General features: G+C 54.2%; 9 protein-coding genes across 9 annotated transcripts; 2 read left to right on the top strand and 7 right to left on the bottom strand.

The window, feature by feature from the left end:
* Positions 1-70: 70 nt before the first annotated feature.
* Positions 71-1,332, bottom strand: A1O7_09207 (uncharacterized protein; the record flags this gene model as incomplete). The annotated part of the gene is made up of 3 exons (XM_007763196.1): positions 71-937; positions 1,004-1,087; positions 1,156-1,332. The coding sequence occupies 3 exons, from the start codon at positions 1,330-1,332 to the stop codon at positions 71-73; spliced, it is 1,128 nt and encodes a 375-aa protein (XP_007761386.1).
* Positions 1,333-1,880: 548 nt separating this feature from the next.
* Positions 1,881-3,720, bottom strand: A1O7_09206 (uncharacterized protein; the record flags this gene model as incomplete). The annotated part of the gene is made up of 3 exons (XM_007763195.1): positions 1,881-2,616; positions 2,672-3,146; positions 3,201-3,720. 3 exons carry the CDS (start codon positions 3,718-3,720, stop codon positions 1,881-1,883), a joined length of 1,731 nt encoding a protein of 576 aa, XP_007761385.1.
* A 713-nt stretch (positions 3,721-4,433) lies between these two features.
* A1O7_09205 (uncharacterized protein) lies at positions 4,434-5,435 on the bottom strand (the record flags this gene model as incomplete). Its single annotated transcript, XM_007763194.1, has 1 exon — positions 4,434-5,435. One exon carries the CDS (start codon positions 5,433-5,435, stop codon positions 4,434-4,436), a length of 1,002 nt encoding a protein of 333 aa, XP_007761384.1.
* A 1,667-nt stretch (positions 5,436-7,102) lies between these two features.
* A1O7_09204 (uncharacterized protein) lies at positions 7,103-9,165 on the top strand (the record flags this gene model as incomplete). The annotated part of the gene is made up of 8 exons (XM_007763193.1): positions 7,103-7,376; positions 7,422-7,482; positions 7,544-7,926; positions 8,069-8,178; positions 8,232-8,549; positions 8,611-8,721; positions 8,774-8,934; positions 9,012-9,165. The coding sequence occupies 8 exons, from the start codon at positions 7,103-7,105 to the stop codon at positions 9,163-9,165; spliced, it is 1,572 nt and encodes a 523-aa protein (XP_007761383.1).
* A 385-nt stretch (positions 9,166-9,550) lies between these two features.
* Positions 9,551-11,470, top strand: A1O7_09203 (uncharacterized protein; the record flags this gene model as incomplete). The annotated part of the gene is made up of 3 exons (XM_007763192.1): positions 9,551-9,693; positions 9,742-9,970; positions 10,004-11,470. The coding sequence occupies 3 exons, from the start codon at positions 9,551-9,553 to the stop codon at positions 11,468-11,470; spliced, it is 1,839 nt and encodes a 612-aa protein (XP_007761382.1).
* A 945-nt stretch (positions 11,471-12,415) lies between these two features.
* On the bottom strand, positions 12,416-16,621 carry A1O7_09202 (uncharacterized protein; the record flags this gene model as incomplete). Its single annotated transcript, XM_007763191.1, has 1 exon — positions 12,416-16,621. The coding sequence occupies one exon, from the start codon at positions 16,619-16,621 to the stop codon at positions 12,416-12,418; it is 4,206 nt and encodes a 1,401-aa protein (XP_007761381.1).
* A 1,796-nt stretch (positions 16,622-18,417) lies between these two features.
* Positions 18,418-19,509, bottom strand: A1O7_09201 (alcohol dehydrogenase; the record flags this gene model as incomplete). Its single annotated transcript, XM_007763190.1, has 1 exon — positions 18,418-19,509. The coding sequence occupies one exon, from the start codon at positions 19,507-19,509 to the stop codon at positions 18,418-18,420; it is 1,092 nt and encodes a 363-aa protein (XP_007761380.1).
* Positions 19,510-19,868: 359 nt separating this feature from the next.
* A1O7_09200 (uncharacterized protein) lies at positions 19,869-21,316 on the bottom strand (the record flags this gene model as incomplete). The annotated part of the gene is made up of 2 exons (XM_007763189.1): positions 19,869-20,999; positions 21,101-21,316. The coding sequence occupies 2 exons, from the start codon at positions 21,314-21,316 to the stop codon at positions 19,869-19,871; spliced, it is 1,347 nt and encodes a 448-aa protein (XP_007761379.1).
* Positions 21,317-21,942: 626 nt separating this feature from the next.
* A1O7_09199 (uncharacterized protein) lies at positions 21,943-23,361 on the bottom strand (the record flags this gene model as incomplete). The annotated part of the gene is made up of 1 exon (XM_007763188.1): positions 21,943-23,361. One exon carries the CDS (start codon positions 23,359-23,361, stop codon positions 21,943-21,945), a length of 1,419 nt encoding a protein of 472 aa, XP_007761378.1.
* Positions 23,362-23,582: the final 221 nt, after the last annotated feature.

The raw sequence follows: 23,582 nt of genomic DNA, 5'->3' as shown, positions 1-23,582 counted from the left end.
GCATGGTCCCTTTCTCCGTGTTGCTGTCCCCGAAAATGGTGGTCAGAACATTTTTCAATAACCCCGGCCCTCACGTTTCTTCGGCATCGCCCGGCTCGCCTAGCTCGTCGCCTGCCTGAGATATTGGATCTCCCTTCTCATGCGTCGCGGAGTGGGGTGTCGGTCCAGCAGAACCAGTTCTGGGAGGCGGCGCAAGAGGCGTGCCCTTCCTCGACGGTATATGGTCCTGTTCGGCGCTCTTCTTGGTCCCCTCGGCGAACATATCGTCGAACCCACTCTTTATGGCAGCGGCATGATGCCGGCCTTTTCGTGTTCTCGGGGGTCCTGCAGTAGTCGAAGGAGGAAGAGCGTTGGGGTTTACCATCGGCGGCGGAGGAGGTGCATTCGGGCTGATCATCGGAGGTGGAGGTGGAGTAGGTAGATTTTCGACCGGTACGGGCTGGAAGGCGTTGTTGGCGAAGGCTTGTTGTTGTCCCTGTCCATTCTCGTGGCTGTGGCTCTTTCCATCGGCGTCAAACAGGCTCTCCCCGGGTCCCTGGATCTCTTCGCCCAACCCCACAGGGAGTCTATGTAGAGCCCCGAAGCCCAGGACTGCCCCTAGCGCACCCTCGCCGCCCCAGCCGCGTCGCGGCACAAGTTCCACCTCCCTAACCACGTCGAACTCGGAATTGTAGACCCACAGCACGAGGCTCCGGTTCAGGTGATCCTCGACTAACTCGCCCAGCGCCGCTTCTCCTTTCAACGTCCCGCTCGGCGAGCCGAGGATGTAGTCGCTGTGCGGGAGCAGGCCGGCCTGGTGTGCGGGTGACAGCGGAGAAGGTATGCTCAGGACGTGCCATATATTCTGGGTGGAGTTGAGAGGCGTGAGTTGGAGGGACAGTCCCAAGGGTTCGGCCGAAGCAGGCACGGGGATGGTGAGCGAGTGCCTTCTTTGGCCCTGCCAGCAGTCAACAAAACTGAACTCAGCCACAAACCCCCACGCGCCGTGCGCGTATCTTCGTACCTTTGCGCTCCAGAGATCTAACGTGCAATACGCGCCTGCGCAGTTGCGTAGTTCCGTGACGAACAGGTTCGGGTCCGGCGAGTCCTTCGTTCAGTTCAGTCAGCAGGTGTGTTCCAGTGGGCCTGGGTGGCCACATACACAAATATACATACCAGATAGTGACCGTTCATGCCAATGATAAAGTCGAACCAGGGCTCCAGCTGGAGCTCTTTATTCGTGTTGCGCAGAACTTGAAAGCCAAAGGAGGTGTCGGATGGTCCTGAGTCGGTCTGTCGCGGGGGCGGCTCGCCGTCCAGACGGGCTATGAATCGGTTCAGGGCACCAAACATGTCGATTTATTTGGCCTGGGTGAGAAGTAGACATCTGTATGCAAGGTACAGTACGGAGTGCAGAGAGTGCGCTGCTGACTCGTCCACCGCTGGCGAGATGCGTCAACGTGGCCAAAGCTCCGGCGCGTGAGTCGCCCAGGCCGAGGCAGCTTTTCCGACCTTTGCAGGAACTATGTAATTAGGTCTTCACAAGGACAGCTACAGTACGGAGTACCTCCAGGCACGCCTATACTCCGTACAGAGAAGCATCCCCCAGGCACACCCACAAGCCTGCAGAAAAGGACACACCACATATAATGATGCCGCCAACGACCCTGAGAAGGACAGCACGAAGCACGCCCAGAGGTAACACAGGTAATACGCACACCTACTTTTAGTGTCGCTCAAAAAGAATATTTTCAACAAGAGGCGGTAGACACATTCCTCCTTGTTGCTCATCTGCTACATGTGCAGCCATCTAAAGGGCACCGGTCCTTGCCGAAACCCTGCTTCCGCACGTCGTGTGCACCTTCAAGACGAGCTTCGTTCCCAGCCGGCTGTCGGAGTGCCTACTTCGGGACTCTGAACAGGTTGGATTCCTCGATTTCCGTCCATAGTTTGAGCCCGTCGGCGTCATTCGTATACTCATACCACAAAAACATACCTAACCGATCTCTCATACTTGGCCAGCTCTCGACCCCGACCTGTCGAGTGAATTCGTCCAGGATGGTGCGATACCACTGTCGCTCCGGATATCCTATAGCCGCGATCGCACCCATCACAGTCGCCCACATTATCAGGTCAGATGCTTCGCCCCACCAACCTTGGATCGCTGGGTCGAGAAGCCGTGCCTTGATGTCGTGCGCCAGTTGGTGAAACGGTGCAGCAATTGCCGGAAGCGGAAACACCACGAGCAGGCTATATACCACCGTGCCCAGCCGCGCAAGTCTGATTAATGGGTGTTCGTCCTCTACTTCTGAAGGGAGCGGCGTCAACAGCATCAGGCTGTGCTGGACAAAATTTCTCTCGTCGGAGATGCATCCCAGTTTCTGAGCTTCCGGTCTGTTCTTGACATGATCATCCACAGCAAATGTGTACTGGATGATCCATTTCAGGACGATCAGAAGGTGGTCCACAGTCTCGTGGCCTAGCAACTCTGGGAGAACTCGAAATCCCCTGCCGAGGCCGACCAGCGGATGGTTCTTCCTGGACGCTAGGTTCAGAGGCCCAATGACATCGTCTCCCATCTGCTCATATGGCAGCATCGGTCTGGTCAAGGTTTGGCTGGCTAGAATAATATCTCCGCTATGGGACTGAGTCAGTTTTGCGTGTGACCATGTCAAGCAAGTGCATCGCTTACAATGAGATAGCCTGTGCTAAGCCCGGGAGTTTGATCTGAGCCAGGCCGCCGCGAAGGGTCAACATTCTGGCAAGCCCCTGTAAATGTACATTAACCGTGTGGAGTCGGCCCCCGTATAGATGGAGGAGTTGCAAAGTAGTCAATGGCCCTTGTGTGGGTGCGGCCGCCGGGCGTTGGGATCGAGGCTCCCCGTGATAAGATAGAGCATACACTGCCAGGATATTCTCATCCTCGCAGCTCATGGAACTGTCGGCGAACTTCTGGTGGACCCCTCGAATGGTTTCCGTATAACACTGCATCTGCTCTCGGGACTCGGGTGGGGAGGAGAAGAAAACTCGATTGCGCGTGAGCTGACAGAACATCGAGGCGTGGAAAAGCGTCCGATCGTGGAATGTCATCTGAAGCCATTTCTCGGAGTGTGGGTTCAGGGTTTGGCCCTTCTCGGGTGGAAACATCAATGACAGGAAGCTGTTCACTGTTGGCAGTCAGCATCGAGCAATGTGTACGGTTCGGATGATCCATCACTCACCTTGGTCCAGGACAGGACTGACAAATTCCTTCGGCAGCTCACAGGGATATTGTTCAAAGGGATCATGGTGGCCAGATACGATCAAGGCCGACAGGCTGTTGGGCGAGAATGAGACTAGTTCGCCTCCTGCGACGGGCGAATCTGTGATGGATTCCACGAGGTCCTCCTCTATCTGCGGTGATGAACCTTCGCTTTCTGTGGAGGAGGACCCGGTCGTCTGGGGAGTGGTAGGAGCACGCGCTTTCTTTGAGGATTTGCCCTGGCGCTGGCCGTGGTTGGAAGAGCGACGCCTTGCTACCGGTCGACTTGGGGCTCCATCCACATCTTTCTTGACTCGCCGCCAATGGTAATTCGAAGCATTGGATCGAACAAGCACCTTGTTCTGGGAGCGTTCGGCGTCGGAGGTGGGGATGGCGGTGACGAATTGGAAGGTGCTGGAAGCCACAGCACGAGCAGGGCGCGACGCTGCGACTCCAGCGCTTTGATCCGGCCGAGGTGTCACCGCTCTCGCCTTGTGCATGTCCTTGTCGTAGACATAATCCGGAGCCGAAGGAGCTTGTGAGTCAAGTCGTCGCTGCCCGCATGCAATTGGGATCACAATGCTAGGTCAACGCATGGCGCAGTATCAATGTCGTGGGCGTGGGGTTGCGAAGGAGGAAGAATTCATAGAACTGGTAACGCCTGTGCCATCACAAGGCCTGGGCACGGCATCTGTGGATTTTGGTCCCTTCCGCGTCTGGAAGACGGCTAAAGTGCCAGCCAAAGATACGCGGCCCGAGTACGAGCTGAGCAGTCTGGCACTCTTAATCTCGACGTGGAGGCGAAGGTTGGTGGCATTTATCCGGGGCGCCTTCCCCACATCCTGCCCGGCAGACCATCTCCGCTCTTTCCGTTTCCGGTGCAGAACCTCAGTCAGAACTCAGATGTGCGTCAAAGTGAAATGAAGGGACTCGAACGTAGGTGGAAGCTTCCCATGTATTAAGGAGTGACTAAGTTTGCTATATATGTACGAGGATGTATCTGTCATTATCAACCATTCGCTATGCCAAAGGAGTGACTAAGCTTGCTATATGTCCAAGGATGTGTCTATCATTACCAACCATTCGCTATGCTGAAATGCTTTCAAGTCGACGCCACGCCATGCATGCTGTAAAGGAAAGACAGTCCAAAGCTGCACCGCAGCCGTACCACCCCAATCCGCATCATCTCGCCTTCTGAAATCATCGGACCGCTCTACCAAGCCCCGATCGAGGTGGGGACAGCCATGGTGATGGTGACCGTCTGGCATCCCACACAGTCGCTGAGACCATAGAAGAAGTGAGGAGCAAGTGTCGGGGTCGCAGTGACGGTTTGGGTGACGGTCATAGCAGTGGGGCAGCCGTTAGGAGTGGTTGTAGAGACAGGAGGTTCTGGCAAGCACTGGCCGTTGGCAGCGGTACCGAATCCACAGTAGTGAGATACAGTCGTGCTGCTGGCAGTGCTTGACGATCTGGTCGAAGTAGGAGGAGCGGAATTGCACTGGCCGTTCAATGCTGTACCATAGCCGCAGTAGTGGGAGACCGGAGTGGTTGTGCTGCTAGCGCTGCTGGTTGTGCTCGCGGTCGTGGATTTTGTTGTCATGCTGCTGACGGTGCTCGTTGTCTTGGTCGATGTTCTGCTAGCGCTGCTGGTTGTGCTCACCGTCGTGGATTTTGTTGTCGTGCTGCTGACGGTGCTGGTTGTCTTGGTCGATGTGCTGCTGGTCGTCGTCGAGGGAGAGTTGCAAGACCCATTATCAGCAGTGCCGAGGCCACACCAGTGCGAGGTGGAAGAGGTGGTAGCCGTTGAGCTGGTTGTGGTTGATGGTGGGGGATTGCATTTGCCATCTAGAGAAGTGCCGTATCCACACCAGTACGTTGTCGTCGATGAGGTTGATGTGGTGGTCGATGTAGGTGGATTGCACTTGCCGTCCAGAGCGGTGCCATATCCACAGTAGTATGATGTCGTCGACGAGGCTGATGTGGTGGTCGACGGAGGCGGATTGCACTTGCCATCTAGGGCGGTTCCAAACCCGCAATAAACGCTTGAGGTGGAAGTAGACGAAGCCGAGGTTGTGGTCGAAGTTGGGCTGACGCATGAGCCATCGGCATTAGTCCCAAAACCGCAGTAGTTTGAAGTGGTGGTCGTGTTGCTGACGGGAACAGCTAAGGCGCTGGCGGCGAGAGTCGCAGCAATGAAAGCGATTGAAGTATACATGGTTGTTGGATTAGCCGAGTTGAAGTATGCAGATCAAGTATCAGGGAAGTTTGCTGAGGCGCTGGAATTAATGAAGCAAGGATATTGGATTTGTGTAGAACGACTGTGATAAGGAAATAGAGGATAGGAAATAGCTGAAGTGATTGTAGTTGCTGTTTGTTGTCTGATGATCAAGACAGCCATTGCGAGGAGGTTCCTACCTTCTTATACAACAAGGTGATGGATCTCAAGCTATGATGCGCATTCACCGTAGGTTTGGTGGCGGGCGAGGTGTGGCATTGCTCAGCAGTCGTGCTGTCCTCCTCGAGACGAGGGATTTTGGTCCCGCGCGTCGAGGCTCAGAAAGCTGCCGCAGCATGGAGAGGGTGGAGGAAAGCTTTCCTCGTAAAACAAAGAGACGATTGGCTCGCATAAGGATGTTCATGCGAGATACTTTCGAAAACCCTCGAGCGCTGAACCAGTACGCACGCATCCTCCACAGATCCTCTTATTGGGACTGCTGAGATGGTACCTTGGTCGCCAGCTGAGTGACGTCGGCTCGGGAGAAGGAGAAGCTCGCAATGAAGCGAAGGCGCAGCCAACAGAAATGTCTAAGGCTCAGCCAATCATGCTTCGTTGGGCTAGTCCAATTGTGGTGGTCCGAGCCGGAACTCACGGACAGATGGTTTATCCGATGCGAGAAACAAACCGGAACTCAGGGTGGCATCCGTCTGTGCTGTGAGTGGGCAGCGTTGCACTAGTTGCAAAAGATCTCATGATGTCTTCTGACTCTTGTGCACGCGTAAAGGTCCCCTCTCCCACAAGCACTGCAAATGCGGGGTGTGTGATGCGACCCGTGGGCGACCCGTAGAGTTGTTCCTATTTCTGTCCTCGCAGGGCTCGATACAAGCCCACCGCTTGCTGCTTCCCATTCGTTCACTAGTCGTACGAGGTGTTCGGTCCACTGAGCGAGATCGTGTCATGAGTTTTCCTAGACTTGTCCTCTTGTGGCGACGGAAAACAACTGTGTATGTGGTTTATCTTGTGGTCAGGGCAGGTTCACCTGTGGCTGATCAATAAGTCATTTTCGGGGTGAACACTGAAGCTGTCCTCTCGAGATAATTCTACACTATGCTTGAACAGAGCACTGTACAATAGATGCATTCAACAGGACTTAGTAAGTAGTTACACCAAAACCTTCGAGGGCCAACGAAGGGTAACTCAGCTCTGTGATTTTCTTTATTCATAGCTGACTGTGTTCACAAGCATGCAATCACTTTCACTTGTGGATCACACACCCAACCAGGAAGTTTTTGGGAGGGCCTCATCTCTGTCTCATTTTTGCCTCGCCCACATTTGCTTCCTCTGCATCTTCGGAGCTTCCTGTTTGACGCTCTTAGGATGCGTGACAGATCAGCATGCATTCCGTATCTTCATTCCCTTCAAGCCCACTTCGATTTCGAGAATCAGGCGTCCACTGAACGAGGTACCATACGTGCATTTTGTCTTGAATAGTCGTGAATGGTGAAAGCCATTGCAGGCCTCAGGACCAAGTCGTCAGCGCTAGGCTCACTACAGACCCACTACCTCTTGGAACATGGGGATATGGATGGGCATGGTCGAAGAGACTGCGACAATGCGCTTAAGGCGACCAGCTCTCGAGAAAGCAAGCCTGGCATAGAAATACGATGGACTTCAACGTCACCATTCTGCCTACCTTCGATGTTCGATGGACAGTTTCTGTTGATCGCAAGATGGCATTTCTGTCGCTCCTGCTGCTCGGCCAGGCGCTCCTCATACTGGCATTGGTGCTCCGGATTTTCTACAGACTGACTTTGCACCCATTGTCACGCTTTCCCGGGCCCAGATTTGCTGCTGTAACCAACCTGTATGCGGTCTACTACGACCTGCTGTCAGAAGACTCGCTGGTCAAACACCTCAAAGCGCTTCATGACAAATATGGTCAGCAGCTCCCGACACCAAAAGGAGCATACTGAACGGACCTAGGACCCATTGTACGCGTTCGCCCACACGAGTTGCACGTCTTCGATTGGGACGCCTACCGCACGTAATTTACCCATGGCAAGCTCCGAGACGGCTGGAGAAGGATGCTGATGGTGCGAGTGCAGAGTGTTCAAGTCCGGATCCGATTTCAATAGGGCTCCCGAGTTCTACAATGCCCCCATGGTCGATGGCAGTTTCCTCAACGTTAGCGATGGCCGCGTTGCTAAACCTCATCGGGACCTTTTCGTTCAAGCCTTCTCAAAAGCTCAAATCAACGGCCTCGAGCCCCTAATGCACGAGAAGGTCGATCTCTTCCTGCGTCGACTCAAAGAAGAAGCGGGCCAGAATGAATCAATCGACCTAGTTCTAGCCTTTGAATGCTTGACCGCAGATGTAACAATGTATTACTGCTATCAAATGAGTTTGGGACTGCTCGACGTTCCCAAATTCCGGGCAAAATTGATCCTCGAATTCCACGAATTTGGCTCTATCACACCCTTCTTCTGGTGTAAGTAAGCTCACATGTCTCCATCCTTGTTCCTGCCTCAAGGCCTACGCTGGCACTCGCAGCCCGCGGGAAGGAGCTTCTTCTCTCCAGCAGCGGCAGCGGCAATCATGACAATACTGACCTGCGAGACTTGCTGCCTCAGACTTTCCAACTATCGGCAACGTGTTGAACAAGGTAATCTTTTCACTGCTGCCGGAGACTGCGGTTAGACTATGTTTTCCAAGCGTCGCTTCGATGAAAGAGGTGATGGATGTGAGTTTCAATCTACTGCTTGCTTCATTCAATCCAGAACTGAGACGGCGCAGCAATGTAAAGATCTCATCGACTCGCTTTCCCGAGCGCCGCCCGACTCGAAAGAAGTGGCGTCATCAATCTTCCGTAACGCTCTCAGCCCCGACCGTGAGAAGGGGCAATACATCGCGACACCGACGGAGCTTGCAGCTGACGCTGTTCTTATGTTCCTGGCGGGGACCGACACAACCGCGCACGCGCTGTCGTTTGGGACTTGGGAAATGATCAAGAGACCTGAGATTTGGACACGGCTGCGCCAGGAAGTCATGTCGGTCCTTCCGGAAACGCAGGGCCTTGCCCGGCTGGCCGATCTTGAAAACTTGCCGTTCCTCGTAAGTTGCAATTCCCAAGGCAATCTCTTGCAAGAAGCAGGCTGAACGGGCGATTCTACAGCGTGGTGTGGTGAAAGAATCTCTTCGGTTTTCTATGGGGACATCCGCCCGTCTTCATCGTATTGTGCCCGAGCGTGGGGCAGTGCTTTGCGGAGAGACTGTTGCTCCAGGAGTGAGTTTGCCTCTGATGGTGGCGCCTTTGCCTCCAAAGCTCACAGATTCAGACGCGCGTCTCCTTTTCTCACTATGTGTACAATAATGATCCTGCAATATTCTTGGATCCCTTTTCGTTCAAACCAGAACGCTGGCTGGAGCCCAATGCGGATGAACTTGAAAGACACATGGTGAGCTTCTCACGAGGCAGTCGAAGTTGCATCGGAATGAAGTAAGTTCCACCCGGCTTCTTTCTCAAAGAGTTGCGACTGCATGCTTCTCGACCGTTCTACTAACAGTATCTTCTAGCCTGGCCTACGCTGAACTCTACGCCACATTTGCCCACCTTGCTCGCAGATTTGACTTGGTGAATGATGGTACGACGGACGAGATGATGGACTGGAAAGATAGCTATACACCCAGTTTCAAAGGCAGTCTCAGGGTAAAACCACGAGCATGCTAGATGCCGGAGACCGCACGCATGCCCTGGGCCTGCTCGGTAGAGAGAGATATGAAGCACGGAGGAACTAGCAGTCGGCAACCGGGGGCCGACTTCAAGCGAACCAGCTAGGTAAGGGCACAATCGTAAGGCTAGGAAGCTAATGCAATGCATGGCCCTTCGGTATGCGACCAATGATGTTGTTCCTCCCCGCCCTTCTACCTTGCATTACCCTGGTCTTTCTGCCTTCCCGTCCACGACATATGTACCTGCCCAGCTTCCTTCGAAGTCGACTACCTTTCACTACCTCTAGACTCCCTCAGCCTGAACATAGACTCCGCCCTCTTGCTGAAGGAGATCGCTGCCGTCATTGTCTGTTTCCCATCCTCGTCAGCCTTCCAAACCAGATATGGTGCTCAGGGCGACCTACCCGGACGCCGGCTCGGGATGGCAGCCTCACCGGGCCACGATCACTCGGCTCTACCGAGATGAAGGCCGCCCACTGAAGGAGGTCATGGTGATCATGGCAGAAGAGCGTGGCTTCAAAGCAACGTAAGTACGTTCTCCACCCTTTGGTTGACAACAAGTAACCGAACTCAGTACAAAAATGTACAAGTCCCGCATCGCGCGATGGGGCCTTGACAAGAAGAACAAACGCCACGAAGTCAAGGAGATCCTCTGGCGGCGTGCCAGTAGGTGGTCGCTTGGTAAGGAGTCCGAGTTTATCCTCAGAGGGCAGATTGTCGACATGGCCGATGTCGAGCGCTACGCCGGACGTGCAGGGTTGGCTTTGTACCCGGACCATTGTTCGCCCACTGAGCCAGGAGTTGTCCATGACCTCATCTGTTATACTCCTCCCTAGTCACCGCTCTCCTTGGGTTCCCCTGCCTCGTTACGGAACATCGAACATTTTCTTCACTCTTTCAATGTCTTCGTGCGCGATTCGCTGCATTCAGGATTGTGGAAGCTCGGCAAAGATGTCATGGGTTTCGCATGCATAGTTGGCGTGGAATTTCCAATCAGTCCCCGAGATCGCTTCTTCCTGTCTATCGAGAGGGGTGTCAGGAGGTACAAAGTGGGAGATCTATCGCAGGCTTATCGACAGTGGCGCTCAGCAGGTCGTGAACTGCAATTCGTCGTCGAGTCGCGAAGACCGTCCCAGCTACTTTGTCTGGTCGAGCTTTTGGCGTACCTGGCGGAATGCAAGGGCGAAGTCGCCAACCAGCTGCTACAGTACCTCGGCGTTCTGGTCAACAAGCATGTCAATCACGATGCTCGCATGGCCGTGCTTCAGAGTCTGAGCCGCCTCCAGGCTGAAGACCTAGCCGGATTGACCCAGGTATCGCACGATTGCTCTCGCAACGCCTTCTCCGGCCACTTCTACCGGAAGTCTTTCTTTCTCCTGGACTCCGAGACCATCTTGATGGACTCAAATAATGACCTGGACGAGTGCAGCCCGCAGCTGAGTGGCCTCCTTTTGGGATGGGAGACGTACGATGTTGGGGCACTCCGTGCGGCAAGAAGTGTGATGGAGATCCTCATGGCAGCCGAGCGATACGAGGAAGCCGAACAAATCACACTGATTCATGTCCAACGAATGCACGAAATGCAGTACGACGGGGTGTTGGGAGGTGCTTTTTCTCACGCCTACAGCTACCTGACTCACCTGTACCTCATGAGCCAGGACTACGAAAAGGCCTTCTATTATACGCTCTTGAAAGTCGAGAACTACTTCAAGATGCTGGAATATCGGGCAGATCTCCCTGAAGATTTTATCTTGTTGTCATTTGACCTGCTGTCGTCACTGGCGAAAGCACTGGGAATGGACGAAGAAGCAGAGAAATGGCGGCGGAAACACACGAACCTCAAAGCTCATACCGATGCATTGGCGGAAATGGAGCTCTCGTGCCTGAAATCCCAGGCTCAAGCAAGCCTCAGCATCAACGTCCAGATGCAGCAAAGCGAGTCTTCGCCTTCTGCCTCGCCAGAAGTCCTGTCCGCAACCTCGGTCGAAGACTCCTGCCGCAACTCAGCCCTACCAGTCCGGCCACACCCCGACCTGCTCCTTTCCTATTTACAGAAACGGCCCAAATGGTGCGGTCCTCCACCTTGCGACGCTGTCAACAACGAGAATGGTTTCTTGCCTTCACACACAGACAGTACGCCCCCTGATGTGGATTGGCGAAGATGGCGATCCCCTCCGCCTTCCGGGGAAGGTGGTGGAGGAGCTGAAGCGAACCGCGAACCGTTCAGCCATGTACGCAAACACATTCCTTGTTCCTCGGACCGTAATCTGGCAAGAGGGCACGAACACACCTGCAGTCTCTGAGCCCGTAGCAAGGAGTGGAAATTCCGAGCGAGCATGAGCATGAGCATGAGCATGAGCATGGGCATGGGCAAGAGAACCACCTACGTGCGTGCACCGTCTTATGAGTTCGGCCGACTCGTCATGTGTGGCAATATCGCGAATTTGGAGGGGTGGCAAAGTGGATGAGCGATCCTGTACAAGTCGACGAGCGGAAAGCGGATATGGGTAGACACAACATGGTACGGGACGGATAGATCAGACGCTGTAGGCCTAATGAGACAAAGTACTTCGTATGCAATACTGGTAATAACACATGCCAAGCTGAGTGTAGGCGTTTCATTTTGTATTCGCCCACAGTACTTGGCTACTCTGGTCTGTTGGGGCTCCTGGCGCTACTAATATCGTTTGTGTGTTGCGAGGCTCCAGTCACTCCGGGTGGAGGCTACATTATGTATCTCGAAGTCGCCAGCCCCACGAAACCAGAAGCCACACTTTGGTATTTCATCCCAGTCGTGATGCACATCATCTCATCTCGTCTATCGCGGTGTACTCTGTGTAACGATCACCAAAGCGCTCATGCTCATGCTCAGTGCAACCACCACATCCAATATCCTACAGCATCCATGCCAGCCATGCCAATGCCAATGCAAATGACAATGAGTGTCGTGCTGCAACGACAACAAGCTCTAAGCCCTAGCTGGGTAGGCTTCTGCCACAAAAGGTGTATGGCCACGCAACAACAAACTCCAAGCCCTAGTTGGATAGGCCTCAGCCACAAGAACGTCATGGCCACGCCGATTGTGATAGTAATGTATCGTGTCAACTGTCGCGTGTTAAAGATTCAGTCGTGAACTCATCCGGATTTTCCAGCGGATGTCCGTCATGCCCAGACACACCATCTCCCAGGACTGTGGATGCTCTATTAAATCGTGTTCGTGTCGTTTGTCTCAAGTCGGAAGCACCACGTCATCTTTCCGTCCCCGGGCCGTCCGACAAGGAAGATACCTGAGCCCCATCACCCGTCGACGCTGGGCCCGGTACGCTAGTCGCCTGCTTTTCTTGATTCGGATGCGTGTCCACATCAAAAGGATTGTGCTGTTCTTCCCTTGTGGAGAACCATCCTCCTCTTTCCCATTTTCCGGGCTCGTAAAGACATTCGTTCCGAGCTTCCCCGTCCACGATGCCCTTGAGCAGGAGGTCGACGCGTTTGAAGTCCACTGGTTTCAAGATCCACCCGTCAAACCCCGTGTCAACATACTTGTTGCGCTCCTTTTCCACCAGTGAAGCAGAGACCGCAAAGATGGGGAGCCGTCCGTTCTGTCCAGCTCTACTGGACAGACACGACTTGCCCTGGGTCTTTTCAAAGGATCGGATCATCTTAGTCGAGCTGAAGCCGTCCACGATGGGCATTTGAAGGTCCATGAGGATAGCATCGAACCAGGCAGGCTGTTCTGCGTACGCCGAAGAACACTCTTCACCGTTCACTGTCATCTGGGCGGAATGTCCCAGCTTTTCAAGCCGCTTTTTCATGATCTTGCTGTTGATCGGGTCGTCTTCGGCAACCAACACAGAAAAGTTCTCGGTCGGGTTTGCTTTGCTGACCTCGGTGGTATCAGACTGGGAACACTCCGACACTGGCTCCCGGAAGAGTATTCGCGGTCCGATCTTCGAGCCACTGGCCCCATCCTCCTGGTCATCTGGTACTCGCACAGGTCGAAGTGGCGTGCCAGAATCCTTCACCTTTTCCCAGCCGCTTGTCCGCATAGCAGATTTGAGGTCTCTTGGGGAAGGCAGGCTTTTGGACTTGGTTGGTGACTCGAGAGATCTGCGGCGGAATGCTTCGTCGTGCGTCGGTCCAGGACTACTGGTCTTCTGATCAGCGAATTGTAGAGGTTGCTGGATGGCGTCAATGAGTCTGTCCGCACCACTTTTCCGGCTAGTGTCGCTTTTCAGGCTCATGGCGCTCTTCAAGCTTGCCAAACTATTCATACTTTCTGCACTTGCCCTCCGAGGCGGAGGAGCAGGCCTCGTACTCATTGAGTCCGGACCCTTTTGCGGGTTCCTGTAAATCAGAGTGACCTCGCCTTCTTGGTGGCCTGGCGAGGTTGCTGGCCGAGAGCTCAGATCCGGCGATGTTGGCTGGATCGCGAGCTGAACTGGTTCCGGGCCATCGGTATCGAAACCTAATACTATCACGAATCTTGAGCCTTTCCCTTCCTCTGTCTTCACCCGAAGTTGGCCCTTCATGTTGCGAATGGTGCGGGCGACCAGCGCGAGCCCGAGCCCTAGAGTTGCGTTCTCGGACTGCGGCTGCTCAGGCAACGGATCGGTTATGATTGCCTTTGAATCCGGCAAATCCTCTTCGTAGGAGACTTCTTCTAGCTCTTTGAACAAGGCATCAACCTTGGCTTGCGACATTCCGGCACCAGAATCCTCAACGACTATCTCGATCTCTGTCTTGCCCGGTTGCGGTTGTGAAGTTGGACACGGATATGCTTCCACAACGACCTTTCCTTCCCTCGTGTGTTGTACCGCGTTAGCGATGAGATTGGACACGACTTGTCGGACTCGTCGATGATCTCCAAGGACGCTTCGTGGAAGACTTGGCGAGATCTCGACCTCGTACTCTAGATTTTTCCGCTTGGCGTCACCAATGAACGGATTAGTGGCATCTTTGATGGTCTGCAGCAGGTTGAATGGCTCGTCTTTGACCAATGTCTGACCACCTTCTGTCTTCGTGAGATCCAAAAGATCGTTGATGACATAGACCAGCGATTTCGAGGCAGAATGTGATCTGGCCAAATTTTCTCGAGTATCCTGATCAAGCGCTCCCTCCATCGCAATTTCCAGATAATTGATGATCGCATTCAGCGGTGTCCGGACTTCATGTGCAGAATTTGCTAGTAGGAGGCGGGTCAACTGGCTGTTCTGTAGCGCGGCTTCCTTCTGGCGCCAGACCTCGATGAATTTGCCATAGACGAGGCATAGCACCGAAGCGGTTTCAATCTCTTCATCCGTCCAATCTCGGCATCGACCAACGATGGTTTCAGTCCACTGCTTGAAACTCGTTCTCGGCTCGAGATAACCCTCAGTGCCTTCTTTAACAAATTTCTCGTAAGGATTGCCCGCCCACTTGACTTCTTGCAACACGCCTCTCCGGAAGAAAGCAATGAAGTCGTTGCCGCCAGTCGACAGAGGCACAAACAGGACGCCAGCGAGAAACTTCCAGCCTGGTTCGTATCGTAGGTCGGGAAAGTCATTGGTGAAATCCTGAGAACAGAAGACAGCACTCATCCTTCGCATCCGCAAATACTCCACCATGGCAAGGACTTCCTGGAGATGGCCCCTGGGATTGCCCAAAATCTTCGTTTCGTCTCTGATCGAGAGGGCGCCAAGGTCGGCTTCGAACAACTTCAACAGGTCATCGGATGACGCCACAATGTAGCCCGAGGGATTCGTAGCAGTAGAAGAGGTGTTGATTAGCTTGCGCGCTTGCAATCGTGAGGCATATGAAAGTCGTTCCACATTTCTCGAAGCCGTCTCTCCCACCAGGCGGCACATCTTGCGGATAGGGAACGAGACCCTCATGCCCCGCGATCCATAAGAGTGACATGATATCAGGCCCCACAGCTCATTGAAGGCACTGATGGATATAGACATGGACGATCGGACGCCCATGTTGGCAAGGTACTTGATATGGATGGGCGACATTGCCCGTAGATTGGCATGTGTCATATCCAAAGGTCTCTCAAGATCCTCCAAAGTCCTGCAAACCAGCCGAGATGTCTCTTGGTCGCGATCGTAGAGTAGTCGAACTTTGTTGATCTTATACAGATCTCGTGCCTGCTTAGGAATGTCTGATGCTGGAAAGTTTAATCCTTTGTACAGATCTTTGGTCGCTCTTGGATCAACAAGTTCTGCGACAACCCGTCCATTCCAAGAATGGTCGAACTGGTAGATCATCACCCGATGAAACCCAGTCAACTCTTTGACAATACCAATCAGGACCTTGAGAAATGTTTGAAGCGTCGGGGCGGTGGAAAGCTGTTCCTGCACCTGGGACATGATGTTGAAGACCTCCATAGCCGCAGCCTCAGTTCTCTTCTTACGGGCACTTCTTAAGACGCGCAGTGGTTTGCTGATATTGACCGTGCTATCCATGAGCTCTTCTTGAGTAGGTTGACTTCCGAGTGTGTCTTCGGGAGCCTCGGGAGTAATCCGGTCTTCTGAGGGGACGAGCGGGTTTATCGTATCATCTTCCAGCTCGAATTCGCAGATAAGCAGTCCGGCGTCTGTCTCCGACAGATGCATGGCACACCACAGCCTCCGGGTGCGGGAGTGTGGAGGCTTTATCGAAAGCATAAAAACATCAGGACCAGTGGAGGTTGCATCTCCGGCGCCCTCTTCACGGATGAAGTCGACATGATCCAGCAGGTTGTCAGCCTGTTCTTCGCTAAAGATGTCCAAGAAGGATTCGACTTTGAAGAGCTGCTGGGGTGTATAACCGATGATCTGGGCAGAATTTTCGCTCGCAATTCGAACAACCAGTTTCTCGTTCTCCTCTCGTAGAGCAATCAGAAGTCCAAAGCTCTGAATGGCACCGGGAATGTGGATAGGCTCGTCCTCGCATCTCTGCAGCGTCTCTCCGTCTCGCCCGGTAACGACCGCGTGACCTTCCTCAGTGACCACATGCTTGAACCGTGCCGTGACCAATCCCGTGCCCTGCTGCGCTGGGATGGGCATACCACCAGAGACGCTCGAGGCTTCTGACTTACGGGAGGCGGTATCCTCAGTGACCATATTGGCCAAGATTTTATGGTCGAGGTTGCCGCTGGCTTGAGGAGCGGAGTCAAAAGGCCGTTGAGCAGCGTCCGACACCGAGCCAATCTCCGATGCATCGGAGACTGACGTTGTTCTTGTTGTCGGTACAGGCGGCTGCCCGGAGAGCGTGATACTTGGAGCCCTCTGCCTGGCAGCAGCCCTCATGCCTGGATAACCCCCAGAAGAATCCATACGAGGCATAGGGGTGGCGACAGGATCAATCGAAATGGCAGAACGAGCCGGGAAGACACGATCAATCGAACCGGGACTCAATATCGCCTTGCCGTCGTCTGACTTGGGCGATAACGGAGTCGCCACGATTGGGTCGCCACTGGAACGGCCTGTGAACATGCTCACTTGAGACGGGATAGGTGGGAGGGGCACCCATGTAGGCGGGCGTTGCTGACCGCGTCGAATTGGTGATTCCGAACCGGCAGGAGGAGGCGCGGATGACGACGACGAGGTCGAGGTGTCTTGGTCCGCTACGGGCTTTGCGGCCTCACGTGAAGGTGGCCTTGACATTTGCAGGCAGACGCACGCGGCGCCGGAGGAATCGAGGGGAACAGATCCCCCAGGCCGCTGTACTGAATCCCGCACGAGCCTGCGCCGAACAATTCATGAGTAGATTTGTTAAAGCGTGGTCATTCTTGTGCTCAGGACCAATTCGCCTCCTCGGATTGTGCCTCCTTTCTCCTCTAGATATCCTCACTCTCTTATGCGGTGTGCCCCCTGTGACTGGGAAGCGAACTGCGATGGGTCGAAAGACGGTAGTGCACCGTCGAGGTGGATGGGCGGACGTGGGCTCGGATAGTGACAAGTCGAGAGATAAAGTCGACGAGAGTAGGAGATATACTTCAATGCCCGTTCTAACGGCGAGGCGAGGGAGCGAGTCCAAGAAACACGGGAGTCAAATTGCTGCAATGTGGAGTTCGGCGGGCGTATTCGAGGTGCAATTGCAGCTTCCAACGAGACCGTAGAAGATCTGCTGTGTCGAGGTGAAGCAAGAGTCAAGTGGCGCAAATGTGCAGTCGAGGGATGGGACAGCGAAGGGAATATCCCGAGGCGCAGAGTGGAAACTGACCGCAGACTGACCAGGAATTGACTTCGCTGGGATCCTGGGACGCTGGCTGCGGGATGGGGATCTTTTCATCTTCCACTCATTTCTCTGTTACTCGCGCGCATCATTGCCAGTTACATCTGCGCTTCATACGCGAGTTCCCATGGTCGTGCATGGTCGAAGTAGCACGAGTGCGACATCGCAAACCTTCCTCTTTGCACGAGCCGAATTTCCACGGTGGTCTCTTGCAACTTGAATTGTGAGCCTACGAGGGCATACCCTCTTGAGAACAATCTAGACCTGCGAGTCGCCATACTGGACCCCTTAGGTTCCCAGCAGCGAGGGTCTAAGGACTCGATAAGATCTGTGCCCACAGCGCCTGTTGATCGGCGATCAAGATACCAAAATCAAGGCACCGGTGAGTTAAGTGTAAGCCACAACCTGCAGATCTTCTTGCCTAACAGCCCGGGTTACAGTGGACGTGTTCAGCCCGGTGACAAACTCGAACCATCACATGTCCGAGCGTTGTGCTCCTAATTAGTTAGGCGGCTCCCGAGTCCCTTCTGTTTCGGTGCCATTGAGAGTGCTCGCAGCCGACAAGCCTGCAACAACCGCCACATACGGAATGACTGCGTGGGCTGCGCAATGACGACATGTGCATCGTTCGCTAAGCTCCAGGGGCGACCAGCGACTGGTTCTCGGCACGCAGGGGCGTCCTCCGGGCTCCAGCACGTACTGTCAGCCACCGGCGGAGAGGAATTCCCATTGGCAAAAGATGCCATTCTTAAATAAGCCCGGAAATGCCCATGCAGGGACGCGATCGTGCCGGCGACCAAGTTCATCTACACAGAAGCTGCTCAATACGGGTGAAGCATCTGCCCCCACGAAGCAGCCACCATATTATGAGTGTCCGTCCAAGCTACTACAACGTAGATTACAGGGGTGAGGGATAGAAAAAGAATCGAAGGTATGATCAGTATTAGCCGGATTTGCTCTCACCATCATTAACCAGACCGAGGCGAAGACCTGCACAAAAATGCCGACATGCATAAAACCACCACAACACGGGGGTCTTTTAACGGTACCCGTGCTAGTCATCTGAGAGTACAAGATGAGAGTTTCCGACTCTCTCAGCCTCGGCATTCAGTGCATCGACTTCTGCTTTCACTAGCGGAATACCCGACTCTAACCTCTCAGCAGCCGTGATCTGTTCAATCTCTCCTGGAAAGTAAATCCTGTCCACGCCAACCATTTTCTCGGAGCCCACTACGCGCTGGTACAGGTAATCCATGCGGTCCTTGAAATCATCCGAACTCATGAACAGGTCTGGTTTGATGGCGACGAGAAAATGCCCTGTATCCGCGGGTCTGCTTGAATCATATGGGTTTGTCACATGTCCCGCAAACGCACTGCCAGACAGCACGCCAGAAAAGATGTCCATCATGATGGATAGACCTGACCCCTTGGGCCCGCCCATTGGAAGCATAACGCCCTCCAAGGCCGCAGCTGGATCATCAGTTTGCTTGCCGTCCCCGTCCAACGCCCAATCGAGTGGAATTTTCTCACCACGTCTCTTCGCTTTGTAAATTTTGCCTCTCGCGGCGACACTCGGGGCCATGTCGAGGATGAAGGGCGGCGCCTTTCCCGCGGGTGCACCGCAGGCAATTGGGCTCACGCCCATCAGCTTCTCCTTACCTCCCCAGACGGGTAACGCCGGACTCGAGTTTGTGAAGACCAAACTCATCATCCCGGCATCGATTGCTTGCTGGACAATCCAAGTAGACATGCCGAAATGGTTCGAGTGTTTGACACTGACCATACCGATACCGTACGTCTTTGCCATCTCAACCGCGTGCTTCATTCCCAGATGCGCGCACAGGAAGCCGAACGCATTTCGACCGTCGACCTGTCCAACCACGGGTGTAATTTGATGGAACGCGGGCTCTACGGCCGGATCAAGGACCCCTTGCCGTATGCGTTCCATGTAAGAAGGTATACGGTTCATGCCATGCGTGTCAACACCGCGCAAATCAGCTTGGATCAGGCAATCCGCTATGATCTTTGAATTCTCTTCAGGCACTCCATTCCCCTGCAGGACTTCTCGAACGAACTGGCGGGCACGGTCTCCTGTCACGTGATGCTTGCGCGCAGGAGGTCCGTCAGCTGTTTGCGTAGTACTCATGGTTGGATCGACTCAGGCAAATCAAACGGTGCAAACAACAACTGGACTTCACCGGCAGCTTCGGGTAATCGTTCGAAGGGCAACCGAAAGAAGAGAGATGAAGAACCAACTGACATTTATTGTCGAGGAAAAGGGGGGGGTTTCTTGGCAGCGGAGCAGCTCCGATTCAAAGCCGGAGACGAAGCCGGATGAAGCGAGAGCGCATCACGAAGCTGTCTACGCCCATTGGGCATGCTTGAACACCATGGGGATCGAGTTGCAACAGTGGAGAGGACTAATATGCAGTCGCTTCTGGGCCGGTCTGTCATTGTGACAATTTCGCATGATACCGATGCAACTCCCGCATCCCATGCCTGAACTCAAGCCTTTTGTCTCTCTGCCATATCCCTCCTCAGTTCCTCCCCCATCTGATCATCCTCTTCGCCAAACCCACCCCAACCAGCAAATTCGCCGGCGAACTTGACCGCTGCTTTCAACCAGTAATTCTCTTCTCCGTTCGGCCCAGACTCGCCCCAGACTTTATCGGCCTCATACAGTGCGCGACACGCCTTGACGAAATGAGCGTCGAACTTGTACGGTCCTTCCACCGCCTGCTTCGAGACAAAGACCCAATTCCGCCCCGCAAGGTCGACATCTGTAATGTAAGACGTCTTGATGAGTGGCCGCAGCTGAGCGATATAGATCGCCAGAGCGATCAGCAACCACTCTTTGACGAGCCGCACATGATACTGTGGTTCCAGAAACGGGATCAGGATCCTGACGGCGTGACTGCTCGTGAGAAGGTGCACGAGGAAGAAATCCCAGCCATGACCTCTCACGCTCGGCGCACTAGACACCAACAAAGCGGCCGCTAACGCCTGGCTCTGCGCAAAATCCTTGGTCGGGTCGGTGATCTTCCACGCCGACCAATGTTCCACGAGGATCGAAGTCAACTTTGCGTCACCCAGCAATTTGCTCAGATTGTCGCCCCCGTGGTGTTCGAACACACCATCTAGTCTGTCATCACTGTTAACGTGCGCAAACACCTCGAACAGATCGCCCGTGGAATACGTCGTTGGGTTGGTGCCACTTTCGAGCAACCCCGCCAACCGCGCGTCGAAACACGTCGCCGCCAACCCCATGGCCTCCATCGCCACCTCCCGCGAATTCAACTCGTACGCATACCCGAGGTGGATCAACGGGTGGGCCAACCCGGCAGTCAAGCATGAGAACATGGGCTCCTCGGTCGCACTGCCCTTGGGGCCGCGCTCGAAAAGGAACTTGGCGACGACCCTCTTCCACTCGTACCCGTGCAGCACGAGCTGATCTTCGAAGAAATCGACCCACGCGCGCTGGTAGTTGCGCTGGCCCAGAAAGTCGCGGTAGTCATGCAGCGCGATCTCGGAGGGCGAGTCGACCCACGGTTCGTGGCCCTCGTTGCGGGCTGCGTCTTCGTAAATGTCGTTCAGGTGCTCGGGCGGGCTGCCTAGGAGGTAGGCCGAGCCGAGGAGCTGGCGACTGTTAGTTGGTGGTCTGTAGAGTGGATAGAGTGGCTCCAATGGCGGCGGGTGACAGGGATGGGAACAGTGGAGCGGTATAGGATAAAACGTACGTGAGGCGTATGGTTATGGAATCTCAACCGATTGTACAGGATCGAATAGTTCGTGTGGTTTAGTTTGAGGAGGTGCTTGAGCGTCCGGTCGCGCTTGTCCGTTGAGGTCTCGATGTCGTGCACCTCGACGGAGGGGATGTCGATCGCGGTGGAGGAGCCCGAGTCCCGGCCGAACCCGAAGCGAGGGAGCGAGAAGGACGAGAAGGACGAGAACATGATTATTATGCTACACTTGGTCCTGGTCAAGGGGAGGGGTGCAAGGTGCTGTTTGTGACACTTACATGGTTGGACGGTAAGGTGAGGTGAGGTGCCTTGAAGGTCGTTGATTCTTGAGTACGAGTTCGAATGGTGCTGCTGAGATGAGATGGCGATGACGTGCCACGACGCCCAGCCGAGACTGAAGCAAGTATGCTGATTGGCTCCCCCGCATGTACTGTATACACGGGCAGCAGGCCAGCATCGGGCAAAGAGGAGAGACAATATCACGACAGAACTCGACATTTGGTGTGCAAGTGGCACATGGCATTCGATTTCTCAGCTGGGTGGGCAAGCCATAACGCACGCAAAGATCAGAATGCTGTGGAAGCACTAGAAGGATCCTCACATTTGCGAACGAGGTAGCTTGTTGCCGCCCCTACATGAGAGACTCTGCTGCATTTTGTGCAAGCAAAGCATAATCCGCTACATACCACATCAACGTCTTACTTGCTCCATCACTCGTGATTCCACCGTCGTGTTCATTCCCCATCTCCGCTCGGGAGAGACCCACTTCCCACTCACATTCAGGCGGTGTTGTCTTCGGTCAGCCCAACTCTCCCAACAATGCTTCGTCTCCGTCTTCTTCAAAGTTCCACTAGTTCAGTCTTGATCTTCACCACAGAATCGTCAAAGACCAGTGGCGTAGAAAATGCATTCTCCAACCCCTCAGCACCAGTCTTCGCCAAGCCCGCATTGCCCGTGGTGGATATCTGCTCACCCATAGTTTCGGCCTTGGGCGGTCCAGGTCGGCCAGCCGCAGGGTCCGGAAACGTAGTGGAGGTCATGGTATTGAGGCTGGCCGTGGTATCCCGTAAGTGTTGGTCTTCTGGAGCTGGTGCAACGGTGGCCGATGGTGCAGTTTTCACGTCTTGCTCTCGTCCCATGCATGGTGCTTGATCGGAAGCTGGCGGATTCACAATCTGTTGCGTGCTCAGATTGGAAATTGGCAAGATAGATGGGCTGCGTCGGTACAAAGGCATGTTCAGCATATCTTGGTATGTTGTGGCGTAGGGGTTCAGCATCATGTTGGGGGAGTTGTCCTCAAGCGAAGTTGCAGTTGGCCTTTGACCCATAGGGGGCGCAGTCCACGGCGAGGCACTCTGCGCGGTATTGCCGTGAATAACGTACGGATAAGCACCATGCGAAAAGGTCTGAGGTGTATTGTACCCTGCCATGCTATCCACCAACGGTCGAGGCTGTGTGTTAAGAACAGCTGTGGGGCGGCGGTCGAAGAAGGCGTTGATGGTGCGAGATGGAGGATAGCTGGGAGCACCGGGAACGTTGTATGCCAAAGTAGGTGAACGTTGCGTCAAACTCTTTCCTGCTCCACGTTCCACCATGACAACGTCAGAGTCAGCCATATCAGAGTCCTTCGCTGGGAGGCCTGGCTCTTGCTTGATCGCTGGCGCTAAATTGGGCAGACCAATGGAACAAAAAGTAGTCATTTCCAGTTCCTGCTTGATTGCAGGTGTCGATGGGATGCTTTGAAGGGAGGCAGTTGGCATTGCAGCGGGTGTTGGCTCGGCTCTGGTACTCGGCTGACACCAATATGTGTTCAAATCAGGTAGAGCCGGATATCCGGTGTAGATGCTGCCCGTTGTGTTCCAAGCGCTCGTGCACGACTGTGGCTCGAGTTTGATTCTCTTACGATCATGTTCTTGTTGCATCGCAAACTGAATGCTCTGTTGTTCACTACCCAGTCGCTCGGTTTCTTCTTCGATGAGGCGGCATTTGTTGTCCTTGGCTTTGCTTTTGGCAGACTTGCATGGACTGGTATTCTCCTTCTTGGGCTTTGGTGGTTTGGATTGACTTGAGAGGCCTTCAAACTGTGATTTCATGCGGCTGTATCTCATGCGGGCAGCATGGCCATTTGAGATGCCGAGACTGTCCGCTACTTCACTCCAGTTGATTGACCTGAGATCTAGTTGCTTGAGGATGTTGTAGAGGAACATTGGTGTCTGGGGGTCATTGGCGAAATTCTTGATGCGCCGCGGTGAGGCCATGGTGCGACTAACAGTGATTCTGAGACTCTGACTAGGTCTGCGTCTTTAACAGACTGGTGCAGAGGGTATAGAAAAGTAGATGGGGCCGGCATGCCAGAAGAATCCTCACAGATGGATTGATCCTGCATTCATGCCGCCTTTGTGGCTGTTGCACACAAACTTTCCAAAATCCTCTCCCTCCTCCTTTGTTGAACAAACTGAGGAGGGCTTCAGGCGACCAC

This window comes from Cladophialophora yegresii, assembly GCF_000585515.1.
Source record: "Cladophialophora yegresii CBS 114405 chromosome Unknown aczIN-supercont1.7, whole genome shotgun sequence".
NCBI lineage: Eukaryota > Fungi > Ascomycota > Eurotiomycetes > Chaetothyriales > Herpotrichiellaceae > Cladophialophora > Cladophialophora yegresii.
Note: the sequence above shows the minus strand (reverse complement) of the source record. Positions and strands in the feature narration are given on the sequence as shown.